The 17326-nt window shown below is 37.7% G+C and overlaps 1 protein-coding gene across 3 annotated transcripts; it reads left to right on the top strand.

The window, feature by feature from the left end:
* The first annotated feature begins 259 nt into the window (after positions 1-259).
* LOC132554872 (ceramide phosphoethanolamine synthase-like) lies at positions 260-16826 on the top strand. 3 transcript variants are annotated; one of them, XM_060219217.1, is made up of 5 exons: positions 260-420; positions 4740-5785; positions 12434-12556; positions 12900-12980; positions 15635-16826. In XM_060219217.1, the coding sequence occupies exons 2-5, from the start codon at positions 4967-4969 to the stop codon at positions 15665-15667; spliced, it is 1056 nt and encodes a 351-aa protein (XP_060075200.1). In that variant the 5' UTR covers positions 260-420; positions 4740-4966; the 3' UTR covers positions 15668-16826. The 3 variants fall into 3 exon arrangements, with proteins under 3 accessions (XP_060075200.1, XP_060075192.1, XP_060075183.1); XM_060219209.1 differs by lacking the exon at positions 260-420 and adding an exon at positions 1636-1726; XM_060219200.1 differs by lacking the exon at positions 260-420 and adding an exon at positions 1645-1978.
* The last annotated feature ends 500 nt before the right edge of the window (positions 16827-17326 follow it).

Genomic DNA, 17326 nt, shown 5'->3' with positions numbered 1-17326 from the left:
AAACCTTTCATACTATCTTATGTGTATCTTTGCTAGAGGGGAAAATTGCGTCCAACCCCAACAAACGAAGATGAAATTCCTGATAAACAATGTTTGCAGCGCACTGTAGGGTCTTGTGTGTTATTTTTCAATGCTCCACTACTCGCTCACAATACGTCATAGAAACACACATGTACACTTGACCGCCTACCTGTACTCGTCTGAGACAGGTTGTTGTGTACTTGTGGGATTTGCACGTGTGTCTTACTACGAAATAGACAGTCTATAGTCATCTCATTCGCAATACTTTTTACAGTCCTTGATTCCACGGGACGGTGGTGTGGTAAAATATTGAAGGATGTTTTAAAGTTTACAGAGGAAACACGTGGCCCGTCGCCGGTACAAACGGACACGCCTGGAGTACATTTTATATCAGCACAGGTAAGATACAGATTGACAATCACGTAAAACATAAATGTGTTACTTTTGATAAGTAATGTCGGCCGTACTGGGTGGGAAACATAACCATCCCACCTGAATATTTCAACAGTGACAGCAACAAATCATAGCTTCGGGGGACCGACAATGGTAACGTATACATATAATTATAAGTAATGTTGTTATATTATGTATTCACGAGAGAGGCACTTCATTTACAATACGTTGGGCTGTCTGATAAGGTGATATTAAACACACTTACAGAGTATGCATAGTTGTATAAAGGAAACTTCAGTGTCATGACCCGAGGAATTGTGTTAGAAAATTGATCACTGCAGAATCAAGAGATAGTGTCTGTACATGTTAACATTGTGACAGGGGCAATCTCATGTCGTGTTGCCCATTTTGTAGTTCATTGGTTCTTGGTCGAAGGTGTAAATATATTCAGATGTGATATGACGAAAAGCAGGTGACATTCTGAGCTTTAAAAAATGCCATCTCATTAAATTTCGAAAAAGTCTGTTTTAAATTTCTGAGTATGAAAGGATAGCAGGTCCAAGCTTAATTTCTGTAAACTGCTCTTAACTACATTTATAAAATTGGCGCATTATTTTCTTGAATAAAGTACAATGTAATCTCAATCTTGCCGATAATACATCCTTATCACAGTTTGTAATAAATGTAAATCTTGAAGCACTCCCGCTCTAGATTACGGTAGAGTTCACTCTGAGGAGGCTTGTGGGGATAGACGATGGTAGGTGTTTGTACAGGGGAAGGGTTAGTCTGCTAAAACCATGTAAGGGTTAGATTCTTGGTGACTTTGAGGGGCGGAGCGGGGTGACTTATTCATTTCCATTCTCCCTTATCAAATTTCTCCTATCAGTGGCGCCTCTTGACTTTTTAGATAAGCCCATTTGCTAAATAATATGACCAGGTGAAGTGTCCACTACTTTAGTCGAAGTGGTGGCGCTGAAAATAGACTCTAGGCTTTGAGTGGTCTTGTCGTCATTCGATATCGTCGGCCAAATTTCTTAGTGCTTTGTGTAAAGTTTTACTGGGACACAAACTAATTAACCAAACCAGCAATTGTCTATAAATGCGGTATTCGCCCTGAAACATTTCAAAATCTGTTCATTGTGTTTTTGTATAAACTCCACGGCTATGATTTTGAAGTTTAGTGTGTTATTTAAAACACTCGACTAAGAATTATTTGCAATTCTTCCGTGGTTCGGACACAAATCGGTCGACTGGTAATAATTCTGGAGACACTACCATTTCACGTCCCTCCAACTTTCTACTTTCTAACCATGTTAGTGACAAGGATTTGAATGGCATCGTGCTGTTATATGTATGATATAGATATAATGGATAATCGTACAAATAAGTCAGTTACATTACAGGGGAGGTATAACTCTAGTATTGTGTTTATTGAATTCTCCAGGAAGGATATCAAAAACGTTGTTAATACAACGTCTGTGTAAGTGTTACTCCTCACTGCCCCCAGACACCACAGTACACTGAGTTATACTGCCAAGGATGTATCGATGAAGGAGAATACAGAGTTTGTATATCTAGACGTTTTTCTCTGTAGCTTCTGAAGTTAAAGTCACTATATATCCTCCTGATAGTGACAAAATGTTAGCGCAGCCTTGTTTAAACGCATTTCTGCCGGGGTCTGAACATTGAATTTCAATTCAACCAGTCGCTACATAAAGTGAAGGGAGACGTTGGTTATCTTAACATTATATGTAATTATATCGTGTTATATTTTGGTTGTCAGATATTGACCAATTTGCACATAAAATCAATATTTCTCATTAAAAAATTAATCCGAAACTTTTAATTTTCCGCGCGGATTTTACAAAGTCAAACGCCAACCAGTTAAACGTTAACATCATAGAAATAAGTTATAATTTTCTAAAGTTGAAGTGAACTTTTACCTGAACTGATTAATTACAATCGTGATGCATACACAAAATATTCACAGCGTGCACACCTGTCTATAGTTGTCAATGTTATATAAATTGTATTGTATGACAACGGAAAAACATGAACAAACGGCGTGTGTGACATGAGATACCAGGAAAAGTTGATAAGAAGTCGTCGAATCATATCTATACTGTATGATATAAAGTCTGCAGGAAGTGGTTACTGATAAAATCAGTAAAGTTAGTACATAGTTAATTTGTGATTTTTTTAAAAGTATCTCGATAACGTCCGACACGAGCCAGTAAGAAATATGAGAGCACAAGGGACTGGTCTATCCCTCGATCAGAAAGATATATTGTAATGCTGCTGTCCGTTCTTCATTTCGCTTGCCTGCCAATATGTCTTACTTGGGAGTGTTTATTTTATGTGAAAGGTCAAAGGCATAAAGGTCATTGTTACGATAAAGTCAAGTTCCCTTGGACCGATCAAGCTCGCACTGAATTCCTATCACGGGTGTGTGCTTTGGATTGTGATTCGGTTTAACAAATCAAATGTCAGGATCACAGTTCGTATAAATAGTAAATTGTTCCGGATCATAATTTACTGACCAAAAAAGTTTAATTGGACATGTCATACACAGGGTGCTTGCTTGAGATTGCTTTAGCGATAAAGGTCAACCGTCAAGGTCACCGTTACTATGGTAACTATATGTAAGTGAAAATGCATGGTTTTCGCCCAATCATCCAAGATACTTTAGGCCGCATAAATGCCAAAACATTACATGTACACAATGTGTCTCCAATTGGATTTTTTTCGAAGTTAAAATGTCAATTGAGGTCAAGGTCAATGTAACGATAAATAGAAAGTCCATTTCGAAACAATAACGTGACTTGCGCTCAGTAACTCGAGGATTGGTCAATTTCAAAAATTACAAATGAGTCCCCGGGCAATCGATCGATCAGGAGAGAAGTACTCGTTTAGCGATAGCTGATCGCCTATATTTACAATGTAGGTGTTTTTAATCCGTCTAGACGAGTCCTCGCGATTAGAGAATGAAGAGAAAGTGTTAATAAATGAGAAAACCCAAGAGAAGTTTCTTGCAATGACACAACCTGAAATTTTTTTTTGAAGAATTTTCAGTCAAAACGAATGATAACAACCAACATAACGGTCGCCCGAATATGTATTGATTTGAGACGAAATGACACCCCCTTCCTCTCCTTCCCGGCTGTCTGCCTGCCTACATTCTCTCTAGGAGTGGAAGTGTGCGTTTATTTACAATATATAGAATTCGACATCGTAGGTAGGTCCGATAAAGCGCCTTCATATCACATGTACTTGTAGGTGAGCTATCGCAGGTATACTCACAATATATATTTTATCAGTGGAAATATGTCGTAAAAGTTCGACGTCGTTAAAGGTTATCGAAGGTATTCGAGGAAAACGGTCACGTGGCATATCAGTTTCCCTTGGGGCTAGACATTTAATTCATATTTGTTTCATATCAAAGTATCGAAAATCTATAATACACCGTTAGGCTAGACTCGTCAATAAGACTGTGAAACTCAAGTATCATTTAAATAGATTAAAATGCTTTTCTCTAGTGCTTCATCACGTAGCTCATTATAGATCCGTGTCGTCATCACATACACAGCTTAATCGAAGTCTTCACAAATCGAAGGTACTGCTCTCATAGTTTGGGTAAATTTGAAGCTGGTATTTACTAGGTATTAAACTAGGTATATTTTGGCTGAATACTATACATATATCTCTAGTTCAGTCTAATGATATAGCAATCAAACGCCCATTATTTAACAAAGCGTATTAACATTCACCTCCAGACTATCTGTTATCGCCATACCTGATCATTAAATGTCATTTAGTGGATTTGCAAATAACAAATTAACTATTGACCACTTCCTAGTCCAGCGTATTCTATTTATGTACAGGTAGATCAATCGATGGCTTTTGTAGGTTATCACATACCATATTGACATACTGAAATCCAACTTTAAGGCCCCACATTTCTCTGCAAATTGCACTCGATATCCACGAGCCACAAATAGCATGTACCTATAGTAAATCTGTATATCAGTGTCAAGTGGTAGGAGCATTCGTACAAACACAGCTTGTTTTGAGTTAAACTTAAGTACTGAGCAGGCATTACCTGTATACCAGTTCCTGAATTGGACATGTTTTTAATTCCCTTGTAATCCAGCTTAACACGTAACACACACCGTTATCTATATATACGTCTATCTGCTTAGCGCTGTGTCTTGTGTAATTGTTAATACAAGTGTATGCATGTCTAGATTTTTTGTGTGTGTCACATAATAAGGAAAAACGTGAATCGACAGTGTATAACATCGATAACAAGTTTGTGTATTTTGCAGATATCCCGGACGCTAATCTTACAACAATTGTGATAAGGAGACATGTGACGTCACAGTGGGAATGGTCAACAGGCGTAGATGAGCGTTCACCAGAGGCTATCAACAAAACAAATGGATTATCTAAAATTTGAAAGTTTCGCTTGAAACATATCGGCAACAGCCGTGATCAACGTCACGGCAAGGTTTTTACATCGTTGATTGGTAGGTCAGAGACTCATTGTCTCACCATGACTTCGTTTACAATGGCGTCTTTTCCTTCACCAAAGAGTAAGACTGGGACTTTATTCGTCGGATTCCTATTCCTGTTATTGTCGTATTTCGTCGTTATGGATATTCTTGTATACCAGTCTCTACAGACTATGGACTTGGTGAAGCAGGACCATATGGGAGGTTACTCGCCATTCCGTCCCTTGTCTGTGAAACTTCTCATGTTAGATCATATGGACCATTACGTCTACATTCCTTTAGCTGAGTTAGTCTTTACCATATTTGAACCTACGGGTATATATTTCATTCTCACTCCGAATGTCATCAGTTTCACGGGTCTGTTTCTTGGCTTTGTCGCTGGGAAGTTTGTTTCAATGGAATCTCTTTATCATAGACGTATTGGTGTGCTGATCTTTGAGTACCGGATGTGGCTAGATGTGCTTGATGGCGTTGTGTTTCGTCACACTTCCGGTAATCCCGTATACAAATCACACAGAACTACATTAGGATTTTTTATAGATGTTGATTGTGACATTATAAGTGGTGTTGCACTTGCCTTCGGATGTTTATTCTATTTATGGAAATGCCCGCCTTTAATACAACCACGTGACCTCTTATTGCCAATTTCAAAGCCTTTTTTGAATACAACTGTAAATGGCCATTGCAGTGATTCCCCGGGTAAAAATAATGGAACACACAACAAAGCCACAAAGAATTACATATTCCTCAAATGTCTTGTTTTTGGGGGTGTCATCATGCTGGCCACCACCACATGGGACAACATGCTACAGTTATACTCTGATGTGTTACAGACTCCGATGGAGACGTCTGTACAAGAGGTATGTATTATCACAGGGTCTTCTTGGTATAATTTGTCGGATAACTCTTAATGGGTTATTATTTTAAAAGCTTAGATAAACATATTAGTAGAGTTTTGGGGTAATCAACAATTGGTAAATTTATTAAAACACTTTTTAATCGGCACGTGACCGGGAAACAATACTTAAAATACCCGTAAATATGTGTAGGATGACAAATGAGTAACGATTGTGGCCCGAAAATGGAAGATTAACATTTGGAACGATAATCGTGTTGTAATTTTCACAGTCAAATTTATATCGAGGCTGTATATCTTATATCGATTTACATAAACCAAGTAACCAAGCTGTTGACTTTGAATTGAATCTTATTGATCTTTTCTGAGCAAATGATGACCATCAAATACATATGATTAAATTACCATTGCTTGTATGTAACATGTTGCTAAGTCCTACCTCTTTTATTTAAACGCTACACTTTTATGAGGAGATTAACACCTTACTTTATTTCTAAAAGTTGCACTTTGCTGATAAAGCGTTGTATTTGGATGATAAAACAGTTTTCTCGGGTCGTAAGATAGAGTAATCGAGTGACAGATCTACCGTGTACCAAGTCCTTACAGGATTTCGATGAAAACCCTAGAATCTCTGGAATACTTCATTTTACATCCTGGGATCCATTCTTTTAGTAATGAAACTGAAAATAAACTGTAGATGGATTATTTGTAAATATTAACTCTAAAAATGAAAGCAAAACGGGTTCACAGTCCGGAACATAGTAGACCTTTTTACTATCAACACAAACTACTTACACCATACCATTACCTGTTGTAAAAGTGCACACTGATGGACAACACACACGATCAAATAACCATTTTGTCAACTGTAGGTAAAAACACACACAATACAAAAGAATTTTACACCTATTGTCCAGCACATAGTAGAAACACGGTCAACACAAAACACACACGAAATAACATTAGCTAATACATGTTAGACACGCTGTCAACACACAGGAATTATCACCAACCAACATACATTAGAAAAACCAAAATACACAAGAATTGACACCAACCAGCACACAGTAGACACAGTCAACACACAAAAATAACACCAGACAGCATCAAGTAGAAACGACCACAATACACAAGAATTGAAACCAGCAATCACACAGTAGACACACAGTCAACACACAACACTCACGACTTAATCCTATATTCTGATTACAATATCATGCATTTGCTTGCTATTTTTACAATGCTGTAGTACCGTAACACTTCAATGCACCAAGCCAATGTTCCCCTTTGCTGTATATACAAGTCCTTCATAGTATGTACGCTCATAATACAATGGACAACCGTTCTACCAGTAGACACAATCAACACACAACGCTTCCTTGGGTATACACAGTACCTTTCCTACAGTTAACAAAACACTTTATCGTCATTGTCCTGTGGAAACTATCATAGTTAAAACTTGCAAACATGACATACTAAAGAACCGGCTTAATGTCGCGTTGCCTAGATGCTCTTTCAGATATTTTGCTTTACTCGATACACTTTGTCAAATGCCGTTTTTTTAAACGTTTCAATAATCCTCACGTTCTTTACAATATCATGCATTTGCTAGCTATTTTTACAATGCTGAGGTACATGCAAATGTACAAGTGAAACGAAAGATCTGATTTGGGTGTATATAGAAGTCCTTCATAGTACGTACGCTCATAATACAATGGACAACCGTTCTACCTGTGAATTATCGAGTAAACGCTTCCTTGGGTATACTAGTACCTTTCCTACAGTTAAAAAACACTTTATCGTCATTGTCCTGTGGAAACTATCATAGTTAAAGCTTGCAAACATGACATACTAAAGAACCGGCTTAATGTCGCGTTGCCTAGATGCTCTTTCAGATATTTTGTTTTACGCTTGGCTGAATGCCGTTTTACAAACGTTTCAATCTAAAAATGAAATCACGTGCTTTACCACGTAGTACTTTGATAGCTGGGAAAGACTTCTTTAAGTGAGGTACATGCAAATGTACGACGTAGTGAAACGAAAGATCTGATTTGGGTTAGATTGTGGGCGTTATGTCTCTCGTATGTAAGAGCCATCACGACTGATCACAGGGGCTTGGTTTCCTCATATAATAAAAACACATATGCTAATTATATATATATATGTATTATTCACTGTTTTAACAACAATACATCAAACATAACACAGTATATGGTAAAAACGTTCATTTTTTTTGTATTGTTGCTTGTTTATTTTTTTAATTCATTTTAGCAAGTAGCCGGCCAGCTAACCACATGCTGAATGCATCCTGGTTACTGAGTCTGTAAATATACTTAATTATGTCCTGACTAAGTGCGCGTCGTAGTATTTGTTGTTCATGTTGATATTTTGAAATCATTGATACGGAATAACTGAAGACACAGGAAACTCAAGCTTAATTCTTTGATCTTCGTTACTAGGAATGTTTTGGATTGATTCTCATTCCACAAGCAAAAATCAAAGTTGGAGGTCATAGTTGTTACGAAAAAAAAATTTTATTGAGACATACACTTTGTTCATAAACTCGCTTATCTTGTTAATAAAGTTAGACACGCATATTTACCTCCATCTACTGGTAACTCATGATATCTTCTTTTGGGGAAGTAATCGCCCAGGAGGTCCCTAAGTGAACGCGTATGTTGTCGAGATTTCCAATATGCGCTGAAGTAGGTTTGATGGATTTCTAGATGTTCATCATATATCTCGAAAGTTCGCTACAAGTTATAGAGACTTGACATACAATTACATAATACAATTCTATTTTAAAATAATTTCATTTCTGTTGCATACAAAACCATTACAGGGCCAATCTGTTGCTCAGCAGGACTAGTACTGGTAGGTCAGCACTAGTTCTCGTCTGTTGAAAGGCCACAATACCAACGCAAAGCCAGAAGGGTAAATAAACCCTATAGTAAAATCGTACCAAATGTTTGCTTTATTGTGTCGGTTGTTTTGTAGTTACGATATTTGTTGTTTTAACAATACATTATTAAAGATACATAACAAGGCCATTTAATTTGTTTTGTACGGCCGGGTTACGTCCCACGTGGGACTGCGATAGCCCAGACGTTTAGGATATTTGCCTACGTAACCTCAGATGACGTTTCAAGGTGCGTAGTTGGACGATTCCTCCACGAGTTGGTGTGTGTGTATCTCAGCAAGCTATGAAACGGACCGGTCTGAGCTGAGGTGGTTGTATCCTTGGGCAAGACCCTTAACCCAGTTTCTCTGGCAGGCGATGGACCTCCCGTATGTTGTTGAGTGAGGTAGCCATCAGCTATTGCAAGGAGACCCTTCTAAAAATGACACCGACTGTTCACTGGGCGAGAAGCCGGCCGAACAAAAAAATTCCCTGTGTATTTAGGTCAAATACAACATGAAAGAAAAATTCATGATGAGAGTCGATACAGGTAAAAAAGCACCCCGTGTTATGTAAATAAACGATTCTTCGCTATATTATAATTACATACAAAGCTGTAAAGATGAACATGTAGAGCACAAACCGGTTCCAGTAGGAAAGGCCATGTATACCGTATATATTGCTTAGAGTCGCTCCAATATTATACAAGTTAATGGTTTTTCTTACAAAGGTGTGTACTTTCATCCGACCAGCCAACCAAATCGGACCTTATCTGTAAATGTGTAACTGGAGGATGTTTCTTTGTGTTGAAGAAGTATAGATAATAAAATGAGTGACTAGTTACTTAGATGTAGTTTTAAGTGTGACAACCACGCACGGATAGCTGAACGATGACCCTGTTTGTAAACTAACAGCCGAGCACTATATATTGCTCACAGCAAGACCCATTTGTCCCCAAATTTATTGGTAATGATGTAGAAAACGATATTCTTATGCAATATAAACATCCTTTCTTTCCAGTGTGTCAAGTAATAAGATTTATCCTTCTGCGTGTATGTTACAAGTCTCTTTGAGGTCTACAATATGGTATAGAGATCCAGGGGTGTAGAGGTCGAACAAAGGTCATGATAAAGATTGCTCTCCGCCCGGTCATAAGTACATTTAATCTTACCAGGCCATTAACACTTAAAACAAACACTAAAAAAGGAAGCCTACATCTTACCAAGTATTGTCGATATTACAAAGTTGTAGTGATTTGGTCGAGGGTTAAATAACGTTCTATCTGGATCTGTAATCTATACATATGTGTTTTCCGAGGGGTACAAATATGGATTGTAATGTATGAGATATGGATTGTTGGACGTACGCAATACCACAGAAAAGCGCTTGTATAACCCCAGACTGAATCACAGAATGCTACTGGGGTATTAAGTCAGGAGGTTCACATTCATTAAATGTTACATATCGGCGACATTTGAATGGTCGACCTTTGCTGGTTACAATAACTATTTACACGCTCTGAATAGTTTGTAGTGGGCATTGTATCACGGAACTGATGGATAAACCCCGTGTATACGAGGTTATGTCCTTCGGGGTAATTGGGTTTATTGTTAAATTGTTTACACATGTATGCCACCGAGTTTACTAGTCCACATTTTTCAAACGTTCTGTAGTTTTTGGTCGGATAACGACAATAGCGATCGCGTGACACGTGACATTCGTTTTTCCGGCAGAGGGGTCACTGGTCGCTGACAGGATTCAATCCGCAGAAAGAAGTAAAGCACAAAGTAGTCGGACTGGAAATTATTTTCCAGCAAATAATTTGTTATCATGGATAGGAAACGTAGTGAAACTTCGAAATGGAATGGTTGTGTTGGTAAACTATTTGGCGGATGAATACATTAAGTAATTTAATACCACGAAATGTAACTAGGAAGCTTCTAAGACACGTGGTTTAGAAGCCGTGCCGTGGCCTAAATTAAATAACATCTCTATGCAGCTCATTGTTATCACTGTTTAGACCTATAGTGTTTTCAATAAATCTGATAGACTTGGGTTGTACGGATTTTAACCTCCTCCCCCACCCACGTCATGCAAGCGGCAATTTCATCGCAGACAAATTAAAGATACAAGGAGGAGGAGGAAGGATAATATTACCAAGGCCTGTTTTAGTACAGTACGACCGAAAGAACAAGCATGCATGCGGCAATTTTTCTTTTTCTCAAAATGAAATCCTCAGTTTAAGTTATTCGACCTTCAGTCATTCAAGGCTTTGATTTATATCGGGCACCTGAGCTGTTGGACATTGGTCTCCTATCGATGGTGTCTATTAGTGTAATACAGATACATATACTACTGCAGCGTCCTTTATAACATAGAACATCAGAATAATTTGGACTTGGTAGACATCTAACATAACACCAGTACATTTTTCTTAAATTCTAAGTTATTGAGCTTAGTTATATTACACGACATATGATATAACTTCTACGCTAGTGGAAGGTTAAAAAATGTAACAGACGACAACATTGCAAGGTCTCAAGCAAATATCAAAACACGGAAAACAAATCTGTTATGCCAAAAAATCACTATGTCATATTTTGATTTATTTCATACTTATAATACAAATAATTTATCTTAATCAATGTATATTATGGAAATGTGGAGCAAATTTGATTACTTTTATATAAAGTTTAACATCATACGTCCGCACCAATTTTAAACAGGCTTATTTTGGTCGTTTCACAGAGTCCAACTTAAGTAGAAAAGGAAATATATGACCTTGGCTGTTGGGAGGACGTTAAATCCCGTTGAAACGTCATAAAGCTTACATTTCGAGGGGCCAAAGACACCATAGCTTAAGGAGTAAGGAACCTTAAACGCTAGGACCCGGAACTAAGAGCGACTGTATCTGAGCGGTCGCCAAACCACCACTTTATCTAAAGGGAAACTTCCACTAATTCAGACCAGTATAGTGATATTTTACGCGCTTTAATCGATATCCGAAACCTGAATTTACCGACACCAGGTGAAACGTGCACAGGTGTTTCTCGATATCGCTATATATCATATGATATTGGCGGTTTAGATAACAGTAAACGATTTATCAGCTTGTATGACACCGTCAGTTCGATCGATACTGGGTATGTGACATAGCAAGTTAGCTACATTCAATTGATGTCCGGATCTTGTACATCAGAATTGTAAAATCTCTCTCAATTGATTACACTTGATGTATTTATACTTAACAAGACTGCGCATTGTGGAGAAACCCGGCTGTTCTCATCAGTCTACTTGTCAATATTTGTTTGTTTGTGGTCACTTTCGTGTCTGACACATGTTCATAATAACCTATTTTGGTAGCTCCGGATGAAAGATAAATCGCTTCCATAATTTTGGTCAAAAGTTACGATGACTTAATAACAGAACACAATACCAGACAAGTATGGTATATTTGGATAATACAGGTAAGAAGACCCACGCTACAGTATTACTGTAACTTTTTATTTGCGTGGGTCCGAGGTAAACTTTTAAGTCACAGTTTGTTTACGTGGTACCTAACACTTTATCACCTCAAAGGCGAGAGCGTCATTCGGAATTTCACAACTCCTTCTGATGTGTCTTGAAGAAGTGATATGACATATTTACAAGATTCTTTTTCAGCTTATCTTTTTACTAATATCATCTTTTGGGGTGAATTAAATCAAGGTTACCGAACTGGGTAAAACATTTCTGTATTGTGTTGCCTTTCAGGAAAGGCAGTGGGAAGCACTACACTCCGGAGTCACTTGGCTGAGTATGTGGCTGTGGCGATTCTGTGAGGCTCAAACTTTACTCCATCTTCTTCAGCTTGCCATTGTCACTGACAAAATCTGGGTAAGCTACATACATTGTTAGAAATGTTTGATTTTCGGGAAGTGTACTACAATATTGCATCATTACTAGTTGTGAGGTATTAAAGTGCTGATTGATGTGGCGATTTTGTCGTGCTGCATTCTTAATTCTAATTTTCTTCTCCATTATGTCTGTGTGTACATCATCCTGATGTATTTTCTGAAAAATATATCATATTCGTAAATAATCTACCTAGTAAGAAATGTTGTGATAATCCGGGGGCACAGACTGTTATTGTCCGGTCGGACTTAAAAAAAGTATGCCTCGACTTCGCAGTATTTATACAGACACACTTAATTGATGATGCATTTCTTTCTTATTTCAGGAATTCCTAAACTTTATTCAGTTCGCGGGATTTGTAGCTCTGGCGATGTTGAATTTGTTCAGTTACATTCAAATTAGACACGTGAGTATCAGACACCACGTTAGCGTGGCTCTTTCACCACACAGGGACAGATTCTGGGCGGTTTGTTCAATCTCGCAGCACAGACAGCTGTCTGTTAGAATGTCGAAAGTGCGATGTTAGAGTCACAGAAAGCTCGAGTAACACGATTTTTGAGCTCACTTGGTCCGAAGGTCCTGGGAGCTTATGCCATAGTGCGTCTGTCAACTTTCCAAAAAAATGTTTCTAATAATGAACAAATTTGATCAAAAGCATCCTTAAAGAAAGGGTAAATAAATTTGTATAGATGGCGGATCTGGTTCCCTTGAACGGACGCGGCCTTTAAGAGCAAATTGAGCAAATTCTTTAAAACCTTTCTCTCCAAATTTGGTCGAAAGCGTCTTTGGATGAAGTGGACATAACTTTGTATAAACGGCGTGCCTGGCCTCTTAGTCGACAGGGGACGAACCCATATAATGATATGTTATTTTTACTCCCTTGATAACAAATACAAACGTTCTGAGGGTTTCAAAAATGCAATTTTCACTTGCTGTTTACGGTAGAGATCAATATTTTCTCAAAAAGAAAATTATCTTTCAATTCCTACTGCTTCTGTTAGTATTAATGCATTTTGACCAAGGTTTTTAACTATCCCTCTGGAAATGGGACTCTTTTTTTGTAAATCTTGGTTTCCGCTCCCTTGTCAGAAGAGCGGGACTAGAATTAATAATCTAGGTGAGCGATACAGGCCGCTTCTCTTGTTGCAATAACCCATCTTTCTATACTGTTGTGAGACTAGATAAAAACCACTCCTTTTGTTAAAGTTTGCTTTCTGTATAACTTAGGATACCACGTTTCACAAGTTATTATATCTGTGTAACACTACCGCCTTGGTATAGAAGATTTAGAATATCTGCACATTATGTTGAATACTAAACGATTAATGCCATGACCCTGTCTCACATTACAAGTAATATTACATTAATAAAGGATTACTTATGAGTAACGACACATCATGTGTATCCAGGATATGGTAATGAGGGGATGTGTGTATGAGTGAAGGGATAAGGTACATCACGAGCGAGAACAATAACATGTCAAAATGATTGACGGGGAAACCCCTGTTTGAAGGATTTGAACCCATTCAGGCCAATATTTGATAAGTAGAATAAATTATATGCATTCTCAACTCCTACACTTACCGATATCCTAGCAAACTACAAAATGCGTGTCACGCTTTCGCTTGAAATGTTAAAGAAATACTCCCTTATAGACGAATACTGCGTGGGACATGTATGACACTGATAGGTTTAGTGTGATACAAAACTGTCAATATTGCCTTTATGGTGTTTGGTGCCTCTTGGAGGTAATCGTGGTGCTTAAGTAATATCTATCTTATCATTGACTGGAAGTGTTCAGACCCTTTCATAAATACCAGTTTCCAAGTCACAGTAGAGAACAGTCTGTACGGTAGGGAGATTTATTTAAGTATGGATTCCGGCCTGTACTATTGAAAACTAGGGCAGCTGAATTAAGCTATTGAGAGACAATCTTCTGCATACGCCTTGCGTTAGTCTACACAATCTTAGATGAAGATCCGAGATGTGTGGTTCTATGGTCCTTACCTTGTCAGCTTCTGTTTCTTAGGAAGCTGAGAAACGGACGTTTCTGTGCTGACGTGGCTATGTCCATGGGCAGGACACTTTACTCTAGTAGCTGTGGATGGCATGCTACGGGCCTCCCGTGTGTTGTTCAGCGAGGTAGCCACCAGCTACACGTAGATTCTCATTTTACATTTACCCTGGTTGTTTACGGGACGATGAACCAAAGTTATATATAGTTTCATTCAGTGATTAATTTTATGGCGTGTTCTCTAATTTGCTCTCGACCGTTTATATAACCGACATTCTGCTAATTCCCATCTTAGCTATGAAAGTGATGCAGATTGTCTAACATGGCTATAATGAAGAGACGCGTATTCAGGTTGTATCCAAGTTTTCGGGCTGTTGTGAAATACGGGTCCTCGCTGTAATATACCAGAGTCGTGATCACAAACCACAACGAACCTGATAAAATGTTCACGTGCCAACATGGATTACATAGATGTATACAGTAGCATGCATGACTAGAGATTTTCATATTTTATACTGTTGTAAATGTCGTTTTCTTAATTTTTCAACTTCATGGCACAATCAGCATGTTTCGATCGGTAACCTGGACTAACTGTTTCTCAGGAAGCTGACATCATGAATCGTCTTTTTACGTCATACTTGTGTCTTTGAGCATGATGAAATTTTCCCATTTAGTTTGGATACACAGCGGCGGTCTTTTTGTGTCATCTTCAGTTAAATATTGATTTAAAACGTATTTTCTAAAATCTAAAAATTGAAAAAAATGGGAACAGATGTTATTCTTTGACTATGTCAGTTGGGTTTTATCCGGAGTGAATTCATTCATGTTGATCCTGATTGTGAAGTAAGCCGTCCAGCTACTTCTGATTCGGCATCGTTTGATCTATAGATGTTACATGTAATGTATAAAATACCTGGTTCCTGATATTGATTTTTCATTTCTTCTCCATATACGTTCTATTCATAACGAATTTAGAGCGATGATGTCTTATGTTATCGACATTTGTATTGGATATGCTAATTAATATCGATTTTTTTTATTTACAGATGCGTTCTATGCTGACTATATACGACTCCTGACAGCTGTTATAGTGGCTCCAATGGAAATATACTCGTCGTTATATAGAATAAATCACATTGTTATCGATATCGTCTTAATGTCGGCCATTTCACACCCTTAATACAACCGGTATTGTATTATAACTATGTTAGGACATAACCGAAATTTATAGACAAAATAGGTCAGGAGAGAACCACTACCGGGTGTACACGACAGCGGATATTGGTACCACACAAGCGGTACATTACAAAAGGTAAACCTTATATCGAGAGATGTTTTCATGGTTTCCCTTTCTTGTAAGACACCCATGTTACTGAGGCTTGTCATGAAGATCTGTTCGGCTATTCCCTTCAGAAACACAAGCGTATTGGCTGGTACTGTCGAAAACGTACAGTACAATGTAGATGGCTTATATGTCGTAAACCATACATAGATTTCTATAAATATCTGGTTGCTGATTAATACAAGATGTGTTTGACCTGAATCCGGGAATTGTCTTTATTTAATGTGATACAATTCCATTTGTTGACCTTTAATGTTATCAAGATGTCATACAAATAAGACTTATCAAGTCGCCGTACATCGCTCTGGAATTATTTTGAGATATTTCTGCATTATATCAATGAGTTCACAGATTTAATTAAACGCATGGTTACATAATTACAGGCTACAATACTTTCGATGTTATTTCAGGGACCTGGTAGCTTTGCATTGTACATTTTCGTCAGTACAAGGCGTTACGTTTGTGTTCAAGAACTTGTCGTTTCCTGTGGTATTATGTGAGGGTTTGGTATGAAAAAACCCCGATAACATTTGACTCTTAAGAGTCGAGGAAAACCCTTTATATAGGGTGCGCCTACTGTAAACTACCGCTTGGTGGTACCAATATCCGTTGTCGTGTATACCCAGTGAATACGGTACAAGTTTTCTGAAGGTAATTTATGAACATATCGTATGAGGAGGAAAGTTTTTTGGAAGAGTATCTGTTAATGCTAGTCGAATACAAAACATATATATAATATATGAATAAGATTCGCTATAGAACCAGGAAACATGTCTTAAAAAGATAAAAATATATTGAAAGACGACCATGAATATCCATGAAAGTCCTAACTGAAACTGAACTACATATTTATATTGTAATTTCACTTCTGGCTACTAGGAGTTTTTCCGTTGGACTGATTGTGAAGAAAAAATGCTCTATGTGTTTAATAAATACATGTAGAACGTGGTGTAGTTGGTCTCGTTCTGATCTGGATAAAACAACAACGTCACCATCAAATGCTACTGTTTAAAAACAATAACGGACACCCGTTATCATAAATATTTTGTACGGTTACGTCAGTTTGACATCTAGTTTATAAGAGTAGATGTAGTGAGGTTAAATAATTGATTGAATATGTAATCAATTATTCATTGTGAAATATGTATAACAGTATACCGAGTCTTTGTGCCGCACCACATGTGCGCTGTAGGATCTCGTGAATAAAATAGAAATCGTGTTATTCATGTTTGGCCATTGTACATAGCGATCGTCGTGATGGCTAAAAACATCTTTTCGTTCTACATGTTTAATTCAGATATAGCTCTTTGTACAAATGGAACTATAAAAATAAGTTTTTTTTGGTCATGGACTTGGCAACAACACAGCTCTTGTGCAAGGTGTAAATGAGAAACCT

This window comes from Ylistrum balloti, unplaced genomic scaffold, assembly GCF_031769215.1.
Source record: "Ylistrum balloti isolate Yb309-2 unplaced genomic scaffold, AGI_CSIRO_Ybal_v1 Utg369642, whole genome shotgun sequence".
Classification (NCBI taxonomy): Eukaryota; Metazoa; Mollusca; class Bivalvia; order Pectinida; family Pectinidae; genus Ylistrum; species Ylistrum balloti.
Note: the sequence above shows the minus strand (reverse complement) of the source record. Positions and strands in the feature narration are given on the sequence as shown.